Below are 19,460 nucleotides of genomic sequence, written 5' to 3' on the forward strand. Positions count from 1 at the left end.
TGCCTTGATATGTATATAAATCAACAGATACTGTTGAACATGAAAATGTAACCAATTTTACACACATATAAGTGTATGTATGTATGTGTAGTCAACAACAAGAACCATAACTTGGTATGGTAAGAAAAGAGCAGGGTTTCCACAGGTTGCTAAAATTATTCCAGCCGTTTTGGACTAAACAGATTTTATACACTTAATTCAACATGGATTGGACAGCATACCATTTACTTTTAAGAAACCAGGACAGAACAGATAAAACTGGCGTATTAGAAGCATTAGCCAAGCAACTGGTATTTTTCTGTGGGGATTACAGGCTGGGCTTAGCCTTTTGCTGTGGGAGAGTAAACCACTTTCCATTTTGTATCACAGAGTAAGAATTGATTATCCAAGAGGATCAATGGAAACTATGGACACATTTAAGGCAATCAGTTCTATGCAACGAGCATTTGACTTTACAGCAAGACTCCAGCTATTAGTTCTTAACAAAAGTGCTGCAGAGCAGCTCAAAGTGGCAGACTGCTGACTGACAGAGAAAGGAATCAGTACCACCTAAAGTCACCGCAGCATGTTTTTGGCATCTAGAGAATCGATGGGAATAACACAGACACACGTACGCATGCACACAGACACAGGATACAAACCTTGCCGTTTGTCACAAGCACACTTTTACATTTTAAAGGTTAAATATTGGATGCAGTATATTCCATTTCTCCATTCAGTAACAGCAAACGTTCTACTAAGCACGTTATTATTAGGTTAGCATGGCATGCATGCATGGCTTGTTTGAACATGGTTCAGTTTTGGAGAGGAGAGTGGCTGCCACATTCTGTTACAACAGTTACCGTTCCAAATTCCAAATTTTAGTGACTGAGAGTCTTAACTCCTCAGACACATCCCCATGGACACAGTTATACATGCTGAAATCAGGTTCAGCATCTGTCTACAAGCCATAACAGTGACATAAGGGTGGTCTAACTGGACATTATTCAATGGAATGGAAGCAGTGTTATGGTGTGACCCCTTAGGCTGTACTTTTGTTTCCCCTCACAAATTAAAAAAGAAGATTAAAGCAAGAAAATAACCTTTTCATTGAGCTTGTCTAGTGGCAGTTTAAGCCAAGAAAAGCAACTCTTTCTTTGTTCTATGCACATTTGCCTGTCTTATAGCAAGTAAGCTCCCTCATCTTCCAGTCCAGCTGAACTTTCACCCATATTGAGCATGTTTGCATAAACTGTGCTACCTTCTAGGAATATAACTATGAATCTAAGTACTGACCTTTATTATACAACAAACCTCCTTCACTGACCACTGCTACACATACTGTTCCTTTCTAAACCGCTGACCCTTTAAATATCTTACTTTTCAAAGTGAGAAGATCCAGGAAGCACACCAGGTTAACAAAAATCTGCACAACAGCCATTCAATCACTAGTACTCTGGGGCTCCTGAGTGGCTGAGCACTATTCCTAGCACAGGCTATGCCCAAACTGCCACGGGCCCAAACTGACTAATGTCATTTGCTTACAATGACTGAGAGCTCAGAGTGGCACAGCAAACCGGCCTTGTTCTGCTTTGGGCAGGGGTGGGTAGGTTGGATAGAGTTAGCTTGTCACATTGTTGGCACCTGTTGCTCAGATGCCTGTAAGGTACTGAGACAGCATTAGGGTGGATGCCACTATTCTCCATTTGGTGTCTGCATCCTGGTGCACTGTGGGACTTGTAGGTTGCAAAAGCAGTTGCGCTGACTTGTGAGTATGGTACATGATTGCATTTGCCTTGTCCTGCAATCCTGCTTGGGTTCAAATGTTGATGCAGTAGGTTGCACTTGATGTTCAATACATGTGATGACTGAATAATAATAATCTCTTATGGCATTTAGAGTGGATTTGTCAGAAACATACAGTGGAAAGAGGTCATTAATAGTAATTGCAGTTTTACACTATGGAAATAAATACCAAAAGCACAATGTTTTTTCTTTAATGTAAACCATAGGCCACTATATTAAATTCAAGAAGTAACAGAGGTTGTGCTTTGTATGCCATAAACCTGCAATGGACATAAATACATCAGCAACATGGACCACAAATAAAGTGTCCCACAAATAAAGAGGGAGGAATGCCACAATTGTGTATACTAGCTAGTATCTCATGTTTGAGATATACTTCTAGAATTTCTGGAATTTTCCATCAGTGCATTCTGATGTAGCTGTAGCTACAGCCTGTGTGATGCAATCCCTCTCAATTTCCTAATTTCTCTGTTGTAAGTAAAAACAGTAAAGTACAAATGAGAGACAGTCTGTGCATCAATATCATTGTAGTAGTTCCCCTGCTATCGTCAAATCTACGATATAAACCAGAAGCTTATTATTGAGAAAACAATAATGTGTGTGGTTTGATGAAAGCAAAAAAGCCCCTTCCAAAATTGCCTGGTGAGAAACAACTATTGTTGTTTGTTTTGGTTCAACACTGCCAGTTGCTCATCACTTCCACTGTCTCAATTATGCAGTAAGTCAGCCTGACAGAATGTGCACTGATACCTGCTTAAAAATCTACAGGACAGGAAATTTGCTTCAACACCTCTGTAAAGTGAGATTACTATAACTGGAACACCCTGCATAACTAATTGGATCTTGAAATCCTGAAAGCAAGTGATTTTACGCTGTGAAAATAACCCTTTAAAGGCTAAAGGATGAAAGCATCTTGTGTTTAACCTCACCCCACCTATGTTATTTATTTTGTGGAAGCAAGTGTTCACACAGAAAGGATACTGTGGTATTCTCAAATGATGACAGAAGTGGCACTTCTATTTCAGCAATCAGCACAATAGTCACTGTCTTTGGTAGCTGTGTTTCCTCAGCTCTGGACTTAACCATAAAACTGATCCTTAAATCATATCAGGTCTAATTTGAATCAATATCATTTTATAAATAGTGTAGGGACAAGTCTTTTTGCAAATATAACCGCCAACATCCAAGTGAGAGAAAGGTGAAGAAGAATGGTAACAGAAAAAGTCAAAACTAGTAGCTTCAGAAATGACTCAAACACATATCTTGGAATTTAACTGTTGAACCTGCCTAACATTCTAGATAGCATAGAGGGTATCTAACCCTACTGCCAAAGGCACTTAAAATTTTTATTTGGACAGCACTGTATCATGTCTAATAGGATTTTAGTAAGCCCAGAGCCAGTTATTTATTAAGGGCTTAAAACAATCATATAAGTACTATCAATGGAGTTAGTTTGGTAGGATACTTGACATAAGTATAACATCCCTGATTTTAGATATTCATAGCTCTTAAAATGTGAATCATGGACACCCTGAAATCTAATACAGATCACCTATCCACATGCTGTGAAAACATGTAGACTGTAGATGACCCACAAACCGTCAGCACATCTACCACAGATCACCTACCAACCATGAATGCATCTGCTATAGATCATCCATTCATCATGAATAAAAAGGCAGCCATCTTTTTTGTCAGGGGCTGTTATTTTTGTGTTAAACTAATAATCTGCTTCATTTAACCCAAAGCCTCAAAATAGGTGTGAATAAGCTCCTAAAGCACCTAAGAATAAGGCAACCTTCACCTGTCATCGACCTGAAGCAAGAAACAACTGAAAGTGTCCTTCAGGCTTAAAAATAACTGGGTCTTCAGCTGAAAAATTAATAGTTAACACACAGAGTTTTACCATGCAAGTGTCTTCAGGGAACTCTTATGGACTTTGATGATCATCGTCTTTACTCTTCCCACCAAACTACAACACACAAGGAAACTCTTTTGCTTGAAATATAACCCTAAATGGAAATCTTAGGATTCTCGGAATAATCTTGCAATATCGGGGTGCAGCAATGTCCAAACTAAGGCTGAAGTGAGCACCATTTGAAGAATTTAGTCAAAGTCCGCTGGTGGGATGCAGTGGACAATTAATGCCATGCCAGTTGGTGGGAGGGGCATTAATGTTCCTTATACTCGGCGGAGGGTTGGTGCTTGGCGATATGGTACAGACCACTGTGACTGGGTGCCCGTAGTAAGGCAGCACTGAAGAACGCCAGGATGATCAGGTTGAGAAGAAAGCCCAGGGCAAGCGCACCCATGGTGCCCAGGAAGGAGGGGACAGCAGAGTGGGCGGTCAGCCAGGCCCTGCGTGATGTCATGTCTGCCAGCACCGCCTCCATCTGGAAGTGCGTGCCGATGACGGCGCAGATGTGGAAGAGCTGGTGGCTGTGGCCTGAGAAAGTGGCAGAGAGACAAAGCGGATGGATTCAACAGACCAGGAAGAGAAGAAAGAATGGAAACATTTAAAGAATGAGATGATACTAGGTATGTAATATTAAAAAGAAACCAAAGTTGTTCTATGAAAAGATAAAACCTATGATATGTATTTGTTGCACATACCAAACACTTATAAATCTGTCTTGTAAGGACCACTGGGTCGATATGTTTGGTTCTTGAAACAAGCCTCTTTTTCTGGTAGTAATTTTTAAATACTTACTTAAGAAAACAAGAAACTAATTAGACTCTGCATACCGATATGTTATAAGATAATTCAGAACAGGCTTGGGTGTCCTGTAAGGACATTTTCATGGTCCACATCCACAAAGCACACATGCTGGGATTGACATCTAAACAGGACACTAGACTGAAGGGAAATGCAGTAGAGGAGCTGAAGTATGTGAAAACACAATGTAGCATGATGTCATACAGGCCAAATAATAGAAGACATGATGGTGGCAACATATGGACAGTCACTGACAGTCATACCAATGTAGTCAAAGCGCCCTGGAGCCAGTCTCTCTGGAAGATGTGATGCGAACAGGAAGCAGGTGAGGAAGGCAAAGAGCAGGTGGTAACAGTGGCTGGGAAGGGCTTCGGTCTGGCCACAGCTCCCCCCAAAGCATAGCAAAAGCTGTACAAAATCAGAGAGGAGGACACAGAATGGTCAGAGTGAGAGTTCAAACCCAGCAAGATGAATTTGGCTGTCCTTAAAATATTCAAACAACGCTGCAAAAGGAGCGAATAAAAGATACAGCAGCACTTCCTTAAATTTGTCTCTCAAAAGTCTGGGACAATGTGCATTAACTGCTGAATTAACAAGTACATATTTAAGAGATTCTTTCCACAGTAACATGGCAATCTACCAAGGGCCTGTTATAAGTTAATAGTGACAAAAAGGATGCATTGATAACCCAACTTGAAGCACCTGTTACTCCAAGAACTGTGTCTATCTTGTAATTTACCTACAGTTTGTACTACACCATTAGAGTATAAAGCAAAAGAATATTTGGGAAAATACATTTGTGTAATTAACTGTGAAATTGTACTGCCGTTTTAATTACTGTCAATGACAACGCTGTAATCTATAATAAAATGTCAATGTAAAACAAATGAACTCAGTATGTTATATACATCCTGCTGTTAAGTGTATAATGGTGTTCCTTTATTTAAGTGCATAGTGGTGCTCCATTACTTCATTCTGTGTGTTTCGGGTCGTGTTATTACTGCAAATGTTCAAAAGTATCTAGATAACACCTCCCATAACTCTCAGGAAGATGGTGAAAAGTCACATCATGTCCCTGCCACTTTAGAACTCATTAGGTCATAAGTCAAAATAATGCTTGATATATTTTAAGTTCACTTTTATTTATTTATTTTTTTTGCATAGAGTGCTCCTGCAAGTGTGCTATGGAGCAGTATTATGGGGAAATTCATGAAAGGTAAGTCATGTTCTATTCACAAAAGCAGACATCTTTACACATCTACATGGGTCTGGGATTTAGCAGCCTCTAATCTGATGTCACTCACTCTGTAGAAGAGAGGTATGTTGTCAAAGATGAAGGGATAAACGAACGCCCCCGTGCGGAGAATTTTACTCTTGCGTGGAAACTGCAATTCAAGGAACCTGTAAAAAAATGAGGCAGTGAATGAAACCTTTTCAGATAGCACTGGCCTTTTCAGTCTTACACTCACCCAGTTTATTTCCTCAGTTCTAGTCTTCCACCCACCACAAACAATTCAACAAGGAAATTTAAAGGTTTTCATGTTACTGTGGTCCATCAGAGCACAGCTACAGCCCGAATGGCTCTTTTTTCCATGTCACTATGGATGCTTAATGTATATTAAGGCCCCACATGGAGAAAGATTAAAAAAAGCAGATTGTTTTAAAATACTCCTGGAAATTCAGATCAATTTTGCGTTAAACACTGCAGTGAACACCAGTTACATTAAATTACATTCATTTAGCAGATGCTCTTATCCAGAGCAACTTCCAGCATAATGATATACATGATGAGATGCAATGTTTCTTTCAGCACTACTGTGAAAGTTACTATCCAAATTATAGTAAGTATGTTTAAGTAATTTGTTGTGGTATTTTCAGGGATTCTAATTACGCATAAACCTAATTCAACAATGAGACTGTTACTGAATGATATAATAAGGTTACAGCCTCTGCGGCATGGTGTGAAAGGCAGTAGTCATGGCCTAATCAGGAAAAAGTCTTAGGCTGCAGGCACCAAAAAAGTCAGTGTCCTGGATCAAAATATCTACTGTGCCTGGTGTCCCTTACCTGGAATAGCAGGACAGACTGGTGCAGACCAACGTGTTGCCAATGGCGATGGGTACAAAATGGCGGTGCAGCCAAGTGTTCACCCAGCAATCAGGCATCACATAGGATCCATAGCTGATGGCACAGCCTGGGCACATGAATAAAAGGGAGTTTTTCGGAGATAGTTTTCGCATCAACTTCATGCCATAAGCTCCTGAAATATGGAAAGTGCTGAAATAAGATGTACCAGATTTGCAAAGGATTTTTGGGTGGTGTGATGGCCAGTTACCACTCCAAACTAAAGCTTATGGTAAAAAAAATCTGCGGCTCTGATATATTTGGAGCTTGCAAAATTGTGTTTCATTTCTCAAACCATTCTATTGTGCATTAGTACTAATGTTTTTTTTTTCTACAACACAAAATACAACCATTTATCATGTATTTTCACACACCAATTTGTTGTAACAATTCATTGGCTAGATGTTTAAAGCACACTGTTTGTGCAGACTTGTGTGTGTTTGCCCAGGCCCATTTTCACAGGTCCGAAGTTAAATAGGCTTTACTGGGTGGTATAACAACACAGAAGGGACTGCAGCAAAGCCCAGCATTGTCTCTGATCTTGGAATGTCACCTCCTCCTAAGCAAGAATATTGTCGCCAAGCTGGACAAGTTTTGAATAGCTGCACAACATATGATGCTCTAGATATATGACCATCTTTTAACACAGTAGGGTTAGCCCATGGTATTCTTATGATTTTCTTAATAAACCAATGAGAGGGACTTATTCAGTTATTATTACTTGTGATCCAATCCGTGCCAACTACACTAGCAACAGTAGTACAAATACACTTTGTACATGAGAGTACACTGGTGGGGGGGCTTCTGAGTGGCTCAGCTGGTAAAAGCACTCGTTCTGAGCACCACGGCCAGGTTCGACCTGACTGTGTCACTAGCCAACAGTCACAGGCGGAACACATTGGCTTCGTTCCGCCAGGGATAGTGGTGGGTACGACGGCAGGGGCTTCGGTCCCATTAGCAACAGTGACCCCTGCTGGTCGATCGGGCGCCTGTAGTCCACATGCCAAAGCTGCATACGAAATGTCTTCCTCCGACTCATCTCTGTGCTAGCTTAGCTTGTGGACCGCAGTGCGAAAAGAAGCAGCGGCTGACATCACATGTCTCAGAGGAGGGCACGTGCTTGTCCACGCTCTCCTGGATTGATAGTGGGGGTTGTGCAATGGGAGCGAACATCGATTGACAAATTGGACATTCCATAGGTCTGGGAATTGACCATTCCAAATTGGGGAGAAAATGGAAAATGGACAAAAAAGAGTACACTGGTGGCAGAAAATAGTAGCAGGAGTGAAAGTGTAATCACAGCCTGGCCATACCGAGGCTATATAAGCTGAGAGCGCCGTAATCAAAGAAGTAGCAGATGTGGCGAGCCTCGGCGGACATGGTGCTGAAGGTGTGGGCACAGCTGGAGGTGAAGGGGTACAGGCAGATCAGCACCATGTAGACCAGCAGGGGCCACGTGTAGCTCTCTGACAGGAAGTCCAGCGTCGAGAAGAGCACGCTGAAGCGCCACAGGAAGTACCTGTTTTCAGGAAACACAGCCATACTTATCAGCAAGAGAACGAGATGGGCGAATACGCACAGGATGCACTGAGCCTGGAGAGACAACCACCAGGACTCTTCAAAAGGGTGCAATGAATTGCCCAAAGTCTAGCTTGGAACAGTGACGACAAAGAATTTAAGGGGAAAGGTCTAAACCAATGTCAGTTATACAGCAGAGTATCACCGATCAAAGTCTCATTATCAAACTCTTTCAATACTTTAAATCAAAATATTCAGTGAAAGAAACCATTACAACGTTTTAAAGGTGTCCCTGCTGCAATCCCTGCAATCCCTAATCCATGGCTGCAATGTGAAGGGTTTTATCCCACCTTTATATTTCACTAGCTAACAACGTTCTTGGCCCACCTTGACAGGAATGTTTAATTCTCAGTTATGATCAAGTTTGTGACTAAGATAAGACAAAAAACACAATATTTCTGTCTGATGTCCCCTTTTTCTTTAAGGCTTTCTAAGACCTGCATCACAGTTTGTAGCAAATGTTGGGGCTATATATAGTAAAATGTCATTTTCCTCATGCTTTTCTGGCTATCATGACAACAGATAAAAAGAAAGGCTAAATTTCTGTATCTCTGTTGGGATAGTGTAAGTATGATGTTGATTCATAGATAAAACAAAAAGACAACATCGACCTTCACCCCTTTCAGGATGTCTAGCTTTATCTGAGAAAACAGTAACCAATGTTCTTGTTACACAGAAATTAGACAACTCAATGACTCATCATTTCAAGCTACCGATTACAAACATAAATGCATGATTTGAGTTAACTACTAAACATAGATACCATCATTACAGTGGTTAACATTTTTCTAATGAATCATGATAACACCCCATTCTTCTTCTGTGTGACCTTGGGATACTCATTAGTTACGGGTTGTTCATCATGTTGCTATATTTGGAGTTGTGTGCGTCTTTCAAAGTTTCTTAATGTGAGCAAATATATATTAAGTTATTTCTCTAGGAAATTGGCTTGTGTTGACAAGACATTATTGTGGCGTAACATTTAGAAAGAACAAATAATTTGTAAAAGCAATGCTCCATTGACACACGTGTAAAGATCTGAATAGAAGCATTTACTTAAATTGGCTCTTGAAACCCCCAAAGGAGCTGATCAACAACCTCAGTCAGGCCATACTGTGAAAATGATTTCATGCACTAAATTGTCAGTACACACAGCCTGCAATGAAGCATAACCCACCCGAAGACATAGCTGCTGTTACTCTTTCATGTAAATGAAAACTGAATCACAAGCCAGCGCCTCTTAACACTGTTGAGTCCACTTGTTAGGACTACGTATCTTCAGTATACACTTACATCCTACAACAATTCTCCACAAGGAGAAATTATTTTGGGATGACAGGATCATATGGACTCCATATGTTAGGCTCAGCAGTAAAGTGTAACATTTTCTTTAAGGTCTGAAGCATTTGACAGCAGTTGGCAAACAACCCAACCTTAAACACTGATTATTTAGGATCTAGAACCTAGACTACTGCAACACAATCTCCCTTTGTGCTTGTCATGGTTCTAGGAAGAAATGTAAACACGTGCAGCACAAACCAGGTGGGCAGGAAGTGGGTCCAGATGTTGACAGTCTCGTTGGTCATCTGGAAGCTACTGAGGATGCAGTCGAGGGCGGAGCTGCGGGGGTGCCGGTATCCGGAGATGATGCCATCCTCACGGAACACCTACGAGGCGGAATATTAATGGGTTCACACTAACAGTTCATGTGCTACAAAGGGAGATTAAGTCCTTACAATGCTTGCCTGTTGCATAGAGAGAAATAATCGGAACTTGATTTTTTGCTGTTGTTGAGGATATCTCAGCTTTTTTCTAGCATATAGAACAAGCTGACAAACGGTAGACGTGCAGAATTTTGGTTCACTACAAATGAATGTGTACATAACTGCTAAAAACGTGTTAGAAAATATAGGGTGCTGGATACATGTTGGAGACTGTGTTTGAGAATGTGCTGTAGATGGGCAGACTGCGGTGGAGGAGCTATGATAATGAGATACAGAGGGGCATTCACACAGGTCACTAACGCAGGGGCCACAATCCCAGTGTGTGTCATACTCACCCGTGGCACCTGGTGGATGTCGAAGAGCTGGGGGAGCTTGATGCTCAGCATGTCTGCGGAGAGTCCCAACACGCCCCTTCCTCTCTGACACACCTGCCTGATCCGGGCCCTCCCAACCCGACACAGGGCGCACCACACGGGACACTCAAAGCGAGGGGGCTCGGCCCCTCCCCCCTCCTCCCATTGCATGTACCGGCCCCAGGTCCAGCCCTGACCCCCACGGCCGTGCCGCCACACAGGAAACACTGCAGGAGACAGGAGGACAAACAGGCACATTACTCACAGAGCTCTTCCTCAGATGCCAAACTGATATGGCTGGCTGTGCCCTGCTATGCGGTCCATGTGGAATCATTCTGAATGAACATTCTGGAAATAACACAGAGCAGCACAGGAACCGCTGCTATCAGCACCCGAATGCATACAAATGCAAGAAATGCAAATATGATCCCATGAGTTATCCGGCTTTATGTATAATTTCAAGTACATTTAGAATTTATCTTCAGATGTCTGAGAAACTAATCGGAATTGCAAGTTCTAACACTGAATCTTGCTGCTGGAATCATGACAAATGACTCCATTATTTCACCTACCCAACACAGGGTTCTTCCTACATATTGCTCCAGTAATCCAGACATATATTTGCATATTTTTTTCAGAAAGCCAAACCAAAAGAGAGTGCTCAAGTTTGCTAGCTTTGTTTGAGAGGGAGGTTTGTGATAAAGTGACACTTGAAGGCAGGGCAGACAGTCTGATAGCTAGAGTCTGCAGACTGGTGCAACTACCTCCAAATCAAACAGTGAGCTGCATTGATACATTGCAGCAGTAACAAAGAACGTGTGTGGAAACAGCACTGTGGCATTACTCAATGGGCACAGACGGAGGACTCTCACTGTGCGTCTACTGAGGTTATCAGATGCTGCAGGCCTTTTAAATTCAAATGCAAGACATTTAACATTTTTGCCTGAAATACATGATGAATAATACACTTTCAAGAAGGTAAAAAGCTGCCATTCTTATGACAGGTAGTCTCAAGAAATGGATACCATTAAACAATTAAGGGCTTGGATTAAAGGAAAAACAGAAATGATGTTAGCTCCCTCTGAGCTAGGAAAATTATGTTGTATCATCTCACATCTTTGAACACTTACAGCAGCTTCTCAACAAAAAAAAAAATCAGCAGCACATACGTAAAAGTGCACACGCATGCACAGACAAAGAGAAAAATACAAACACACATGACAAAGAAAGGTATCCATGCTTTAGGAAATACACTGCCAAAGGCACAGATTTGTGGAGCTGACCTATCCGGGAGCTACTGTGCCCGTGGAGAACAGGAAATGTGATTCACTCAAAGAGCAGGCAAAAACATGCAGGGACACACACACACACATGCACACACACACAAACATGCTTACAGACAGGAAGAGGTCAAGGACCTCACGTGCCTTTTACATAAGAAACCTGTCAATCACTTCAGTGTGCATCAAGCCTCAGTGTCAGCAGCATGGAAAAATGAAACAAAATCTCTCAGGCCTTCAGGACATCAGAAATACTGTTATGCTATATCCTTCAGAGTTATTTCTCATCAGTTCTATAATTAGAAGCTAGCACTTTTGCATACCTTGCTACACTGTCTTTTAGTAACACTGTATTTAATATTTACTATTTATTGTTAATTGATAAGCTAGAGTCAGCTCTGCTTAGAATTTTCTTTTTTAATAGACAACCAATACTTTGAGCTGATACTTCACCAACTGAAGTGTTGTAAAACAAACACTGCTACCACCAGATTTGTAATTAGCAGATGCGTTAAATTTTATTGTATTCTAATCACACTGAACGACAATGTCTGTAACACTACACAAGTTCCAGGCACAGCCTTGGGCCTGGCTGAGAGAGAGCGTATTACTGGGTATTGCACAACAGCCTCCTCCACTCCAGCAAGACGTGACATCATCTGGCTGTTTTTCTGTCACCACCACGCAGACCTCGGCCACCGGAGGGTGCGGCGAAAGGTTCACTCCGCGCCACAGCACAGGCTGGAGGCGTCTCTCCTGTTTACAGGGACAGAGCGTGCCTTGTGTGAGCCGTGGAGACACCAGGGCCGAGGGGCGACTGTTACGTGCGGCGCCGTACGAAAATGAGCAGCGTGAACACAAGGAGCAGAATGTGGCACCCCCCGTATCCATACACAAAGCAGATGCAAGACGCCGGACAGTCACCCGTGGCTGCCTCACACTCGGCCATGTTAAGGGGTAACCCGGCCCAGAGTGGTGTAGCTTGCACAGGCCCTGGCACAGAGCTGTGCAGAATGCACTGGCTGGAGAAGTCAGTGGAAAGTCAGCTGCAATTATCCAGTACTGGTGTACTGCGTGACAGTGTTTATCAGTGACGTTTGCCATCATGGGTGGTACTGATTTTAATATTCAAAATTTGCACTGAATATCTTTCTTCACACCCTGCTGAAGCTCATTACTCACACAAAAATCAATCCCCCGCATAACCAAATGACAAATTAATATGACTGCATGATTATTTGTTGAATTATTAGTCAGGCACCTGGTATGAAGCCTGTTTGTTTGTCTGTACTCTGAACTACATTTCACTAACAATGAAATGTGGAATGACTAGGAATATCCACCTCTAACAGATACACAAATGCCTCCTATAAATGCAGAAATAGGGACACATCACATGAGGGGGCAGAGGTTTACTTCTCTGAAATGTACCTCTTTTTCCTCCAAACTCAATTACCATGGGTAATTGGCCCTGTTTCCATGGCAGGCAACTCAATCTTTCCACATGTTGGAATGACTTAAGCTAAAGAGTTATAAACTCAGATACAAGTATAGGTGTACATTATAGGTATAGGTGTATTGTGGTTATATTCTAAAGAAAAAGACAGAATCACATTTCTGTGGGGACATTAAACCACATATGGCCAGCTATATTTTGAGTAAAGAGCTAATATACTTTCTCATTTACACTTCTGACTTGAAAATTCATGCAAAGAGTTTTCTCTGAATACAAATTTGATTCTGAAAGAGCCTGTTCCTCAGTGTAATCACACCTCTTCCCTGAATATAAAAAAACAGAATTTATTCTAAATCTTGGATTCAAAATAATTAAGTTGTTTTTTTTAAAATAAGATCCTGACAAACAATATTCGAAGGTGGTTTCATCTGGTGTGAAATGAGAAAGCCACACACACCTCAGTGCCTTGTTGCTTGTTCTTTACTGTTTATATCTCTCCAACTTGCAAATCAAGTAAATTCAATTAGCTGATAAGTTGCAAAATGCTTGAGGGCCTTGAAATGTCAGACTGTAAAAACAGAAGGAAATCTCTCAAGCGCAATATGTCAATGATAACTGATTCACCAAGACCAACAACTGCTAGAAGTTAATGCTTTCAATGTCAAAGTGGAAGCACTGTGTCTGAATAGCAGACTCCTCTGCTGAAGTATCCTTTTAGACAAATGTGGCGTACATGTAATCAAAATAGTTCAACCTGACTTGAACTATCTCCCTGCTAATACTGGCAGTGGTTCTATAACTCATTGAATATGACAACTGATTTTTAATGAGACAGAAGGCTCTTTCTGTTGATGTCTAAAGTGCAAATAATATATTCCGTCCATGTGTAACACAGCACAGTGCATTAATGGGAAATGGTTCCAGTCCTGCTCTGAGTCTACTGTAGGGGGAGCATGGATGATAATGATTACCTTGCAGCTTGCCTGCAATGAATAGTTCTGGGATGCCCCATTTAATACTGAACAGAATACAATGTTCTGCACTCTGCGTTGGCCAAGCGCTGGATGGGTCCGGTGGCTAATGCCAAAACTGTAGAAGGGGGTTTGGCCACTGAAATAAGGCCCTCGCTGAATAGGATGGCATGCTGACAGAGCGGGTGCATTCTGGGTCAGCAGTGATGGGAGCAGCTCATGAATCCCTGCCCACCCCCCTCCCTAGTCAGATCTCTGTGACATTTTATCAACCACAGGCACATGACCTGTGCTGTGTCACACAACAGTGGGAGAAGCCCCAGCATTCTTCAGTTGCACCTCAGCATACTGAGGGTGTGCCTATGTCTGCACAATGCCTTACAGCCTTGCAACATGATTCACAGTATGACCAGGTTTGTTTGACTTGAAAACAGTTATGGAGCAAAGCAAAAGCCATCCTTTCCCTGATGTTATACTCTGTTGAACATGGTTACACTTAAAGTCAAAATCTCTCTACACATTAGGCAGAAACACTTCTATCTCCAAAAACAGGAAATGATAGAATAGTGCTTGTACAAAAAGAAAAAAAAAATGCTTGCTCTAATCTAATTTTTCACCCTTAAACCATGCATAATTCATACATAAATGGAAAGAGATGACATCTTCCCTTGGCTTCAATAATATTAACATATTACCACAATGTTATGTTATGATTTATGATTTCCAGATCTGTGCTCCACAAACGTCAAATGTTGTGCATGGCCAAAGAGGTCACGTAACAGTCAATTCACAATGCTTGACAAAATAAATAGTGTCATCTTTCTCAGCAGGAAGTGTGGACTGGAAACGCAAAGCTGACACTTTGTAGTTCACATGAAAGAAGACCCTTTGAGTGCAGGGATCCTGGAGGAACACGAGTGACAGAGATGGGTTAGACAGTACTCTGACACACTTGTACCCCAGTGATAACCACCACTAAATGGAATCAGATTCCACAGTCCTGAAATTCTATGAACATTATGCACTGACCAAACTAAACAGCTTGTTCATAGCAACCTGATGCATGTTGGGTGATGTTTGCATACAAGGAACAAAGTGTGCAGTGCACCTGTATTATTACAGAGCTGCTAATGAACCACACTCACACTTGTTCTTTGAAAATAGGCTGCAGACTCTGAACAATATCAGATTTCTTGTTCAGCATTCTCTCTTGAACATTCAAAAATCAATACATAGAATGAATACCAGAAACTCTAAGGACTTGAATACAAATTGAATCATGCATAGCAAATATCCACAAAAGAAAATGTTCACTAGAAATATCCAACAAAAAGATTAAAAAATAGAAAGCAATAAATAAAAATAAACAAGCAACAAAACTGGATTTTTGTTATTTATAACAGTTGGGAGAAGTGAAACATGAATTGTTTTATTTAAAATGGAAATTTTTGGATCTTACAAGACAAGAGTACAAGAGTAGATCCCAGTCTCTCTCCTTCCTTGATTGGAGGAGCATATTGTAGCATGCATACAGAGCCTGGATTAATCTTTTTGTGACCCTCTGTCTTATCTCCAACTCTCACTGTCCTGTCCAATGTTCCACCCTCTCTCTCTCTCCCTCCTACTGAATTCTAAATTCTTTCCCTAGCTCGTGATTCCAGCACATGACCTTTCTCAATGGCTGTCTTTATCAGCCAGCCCTGACAATAAGAAGCCAATGTGAGGGACACAGCTGCACATATGTCAGTATCCGCATCTGTGCAGCACACGCCAAAGTGCCATTCTGTACTAATGACCATTCACAGTCAGGTGGAGATTAGCTAATCAGAGCTTATTAGACATGAATGTTCACCACGTCCATCATTATCTTAGGCAAACAACATACCCAAACCCTACAGTTAATCTATTGTGACATTGCATTTTTATCTAACGTGTTCATAGTTAGGACTGAGGAAATACACATACCTCTCATCCAGGGCAACGTACATAGCATACATTTTCCATCTTTTATCCATGCATCTGGATACTCCAGCACCCCAGCTTGGAAATGACCCTGCCACACTCTGATCAAACGTCAGGTTCCTTAACCAAGACATTGTTATATACTTATTTATTTGGTAGACACTCCATTTCAGAGCAACCTTCCATGTGAACACACTACATCGCACCAATGTCCTTTCTTTTACATTCTTTTACCATTTTGCTCTGCAGATCATTCCGATTTGCGAAATGTTGGTTGACAAGCTTGAAACCTCAAAGACAGGTTACACAACAACACACATCCAACACACAAAAACTTGCAGTGTGACTGATCTGAACTATATCCTGCTGCGGATATAGGCATGGCTGCCTCTTCATTTGCGCAGCACATCTTGTTCCAGACTCAGTTTACCGTAAAAGTCAGCATTGTTGCTACTATACTGTATTTATTTTATGATAAAAAAGACATCCCCATGACCTTGCCAGAGCACAAGGGCACATAAGATCTTTGATTCATACGTGCTATTTGGTGATGTCAGTGGTGGGGATTAGATAAGGTAAAAACTATTACACGCAGCAGTGGCTTGTTATCTGTGACTAATCCTATGTACCGTGTGTTACGACAGCATCCTCACTCACTGGCAGCCACTGTGTTAAATGGTCTTAACTGAACTCAAAGCTTGAATCACCAACCCTTTCAACGCTAGTGTACTGAAGTGATTAGGTCAAATGTGTCTGAGGCTCCCAGGTTTGAATTCTGACACATTGTATGGAATCCCATATGAAGCAGTCAATTGAAGTAAGCATGATTTTACCCTTTTCTTTTTTATTTAGAGAGTAAATCAGTGAGCAACAGAATAGAACAATTCATTCTTAAGAAATTCATTCGGTGAATCTCTTGCGATTCATTCATTGTTTTCTAACGTACAGTTCTAACTGGACCCTTATGTTTTCAGCTGTACACTAATACCTTAGCGAAACACCAGCATATCTGCTGACTGAAGGTCATAGCTTCCTTCGAAAGCAGGTTGACCTGTCTTGAGATGCCTTTCTAATGGTGCGTTTTTGCAGTAATTTCCAAGTGTGCGATGTAACAGAAGTTGTAAACATATCTGTATGTGAACAGGCCTTTTACCTTTAAACACCATAACTTACAAAACTGAAGAATCGAGGAAAGCTGTATGTAACCCAGTATCAACAGTATAGACACTTGGGAAAGACAGATGAAAACAATGAAGGCCATTTTAGGAATGATGTAGGCAACACTTCATGCCAGTTCATAGCTGCACACATACACTATTCTGGAGGTGACTATTTCAGTCACATCATGTTTCAGCCCTTGATGTTATTAGCCTATAGATCCCATATGCCATACTTTGTGATCAATTTTAAAAATACAAAACAACCTGAGCTACACCACAACAGAAGTAGTATAAAAAAGAAATTCAACCATATTTAATCACTGCTATTTATGAGCAAGTCATTAGATAACTGTGAACAACTGTTAAGATCTCCACACCCTAGCTTTCAGAAAGAATTTCGTAACACCCACTACAACAGCTTCATTTTTCACTCTCAACTGTGCATATGGAACACTGGACATAAAAAAATACCATAAATCACTTCGTAAGGACGTTTTTTTTTATTTTGCTAATGAGTGCTAGGAGCAAGTTACCAGCAGCACAGCAACGTGGGAGTCAGACATGCAGAGAGAGAGGGGTTGCGCAAGAAAGGCTTGGAATGACAGGAAGCCGAGGGGCCAGCCTTGCTCTGTGACTGCAAGCTATCAGGGGCTGCCCATCCAGTTATTTACCAAAGGAACCTGAAGGATTTAGACAATATATTCCTCTGTGCTCACGTGGACCACTGCTGCAACAATAACAAGGGCCATGTGTGCTGAGCTCAGTGAGCCAGTCTTGCCAGCACATGAATGTTCCATCTCCACAGCCCAACCACAAATGAACATTTACTGTGAAACACAAAGGGGGCCTTTGGATGTTTTTCAAATACCGATCCCATGCAGCCCTGTTCCATTTCCCTCTCTTCTTGGACACTGTGATATAGATAGTCTGGAGTACACTGCTGTTTTCTTCACATTTATTTTCAATATAGGGAATCTGTGATTAAGCAAGGAGGACTATACTCATTGAATTTTAGGCTATATTCAAAGCTTTGACATGTGTTTCAAATACTTAGAATAGTTTTCTAAAATAATAAAACATGAGCAATAAACATGTATTAAGCATGGAACCTGATCTTAACTCTGTGATTTGCTTGTATGAGGGAATTATGACACTTTGACAGGGCAGTGTAACCCAAGATCTCTTTACAGTTGATCAGTGCAACGCCACCTTATAATCGAAATCACACTCATCATCATCAGTTGTTTAATTATCTACGTCTATATTTACATGAATACAATTTCCATTAACACGATTATTGTTCACGAATTTCAATCATTGACAACTCAATACTATGTCAAAATACAAGAAACGTGACGGTTAAACGGAATGTTCTCACCCATCCCCCTCAAACTGCCGAGAGATAACTTTCACTAAGTTCATGTGGAATTCATGACAGCGTACACCCCAAGGATCTCAACTTGTAAAAACACATTGTGCTGGAAACAGGAGAAATAGCTAGATACACAACTGTTGATGGGGTTACACAGTAGTTCACGAAATGAAAGTTCAACACATCCATAACGCCATAAATCAGACTGGGAAGCTGGTTTTCCTCGAAGGCATTTCCATGCCATTTCGTCACATCGAAAAGCTGCTGTAAAGATGTGCATCCACAGATCTTGCACCAGTGGGCAAGAAACCGATATGATTAACAGAGGCAGTACTATTTATTTCACCTTCTTGCTGTTGTAATGTGATCCACGACATGATTTACATGACACAAAACATGACATTGTTTCTGCGCACACCCAGGGGCGCGCATAAACACAGAAACTCAACTATAGCCAAATAAAACACTGAATCGGAAAAGTTAACAGATTTTTTTCCAAACTACTTTATGGTAGCGGTGGGAGTGGTCGAAGCGCGCTGTCTGTGTCAAAACTTGCTCTGAAACGGTAACAAGAGCCCCTAAATAAGAATGGAACATGATGTCCTTAGGAGTAAATTAAAATAACCGCCAACTGTCTCAAAAACTTTGAGCTACTTTGGTTGAAGCCGACATGCATTAAATAGCAAGGTACACATGCAGCCAAAAAGTACAAAGAGGGCGTGATTGATCAAATTAAAGCAATCGGAGACAAACCTTTTAGCTTTATTTTGCCGACGAAATGATATCCGCATATCTTGAGAGAGACGAAAATGTGACCAAGATCCCGAGTTCGGAGTTTTATTTATTCATTAAATATTTTTTTATAACTACAGTTCTATCACAATACTAAACGTAGCTACGATAAATTACGACCTAACCGTGCGTCGACTGTCTGACTTCGCATTCCTCTGCACGCGAATTAAAAACACTGTAGTCCAGT

The 19,460-nt window shown here is 41.2% G+C and overlaps 1 protein-coding gene across 1 annotated transcript; it reads right to left on the reverse strand.

Annotated features, from left to right (window-relative positions):
* Positions 1-1,985: 1,985 nt before the first annotated feature.
* On the reverse strand, positions 1,986-19,417 carry paqr6 (progestin and adipoQ receptor family member VI). Its single transcript, XM_036538888.1, has 8 exons — positions 19,235-19,417; positions 10,263-10,507; positions 9,743-9,870; positions 7,939-8,144; positions 6,569-6,695; positions 5,806-5,902; positions 4,765-4,909; positions 1,986-4,231 (listed from the first exon to the last, which is right to left on the reverse strand). The coding sequence occupies exons 2-8, from the start codon at positions 10,449-10,451 to the stop codon at positions 3,957-3,959; spliced, it is 1,167 nt and encodes a 388-aa protein (XP_036394781.1). The 5' UTR covers positions 10,452-10,507; positions 19,235-19,417; the 3' UTR covers positions 1,986-3,956.
* Between the last annotated feature and the right edge of the window lie 43 nt (positions 19,418-19,460).

Source organism: Megalops cyprinoides, chromosome 10 (assembly GCF_013368585.1).
Source record: "Megalops cyprinoides isolate fMegCyp1 chromosome 10, fMegCyp1.pri, whole genome shotgun sequence".
Taxonomy (NCBI): Eukaryota; Metazoa; Chordata; class Actinopteri; order Elopiformes; family Megalopidae; genus Megalops; species Megalops cyprinoides.

What these genes read in the sequence shown, in the direction of transcription:
- paqr6 (XM_036538888.1), bottom strand. Translation starts at nt 10,451, where the DNA reads ATGCAATGGGAGGAGGGGGGAGGGGCCGAGCCCCCTCGCTTTGAGTGT. An exon ending in ACCCACTTCCTGCCCACCTG is followed by an intron (nt 8,145 to 9,742) that starts GTTTGTGCTGCA and finishes TCCTGAAAACAG; the next exon opens with GTACTTCCTGTGGCGCTTCA. An exon ending in ACATACCTCTCTTCTACAGA is followed by an intron (nt 4,910 to 5,805) that starts GTGAGTGACATC and finishes GATTTTGTACAG; the next exon opens with CTTTTGCTATGCTTTGGGGG.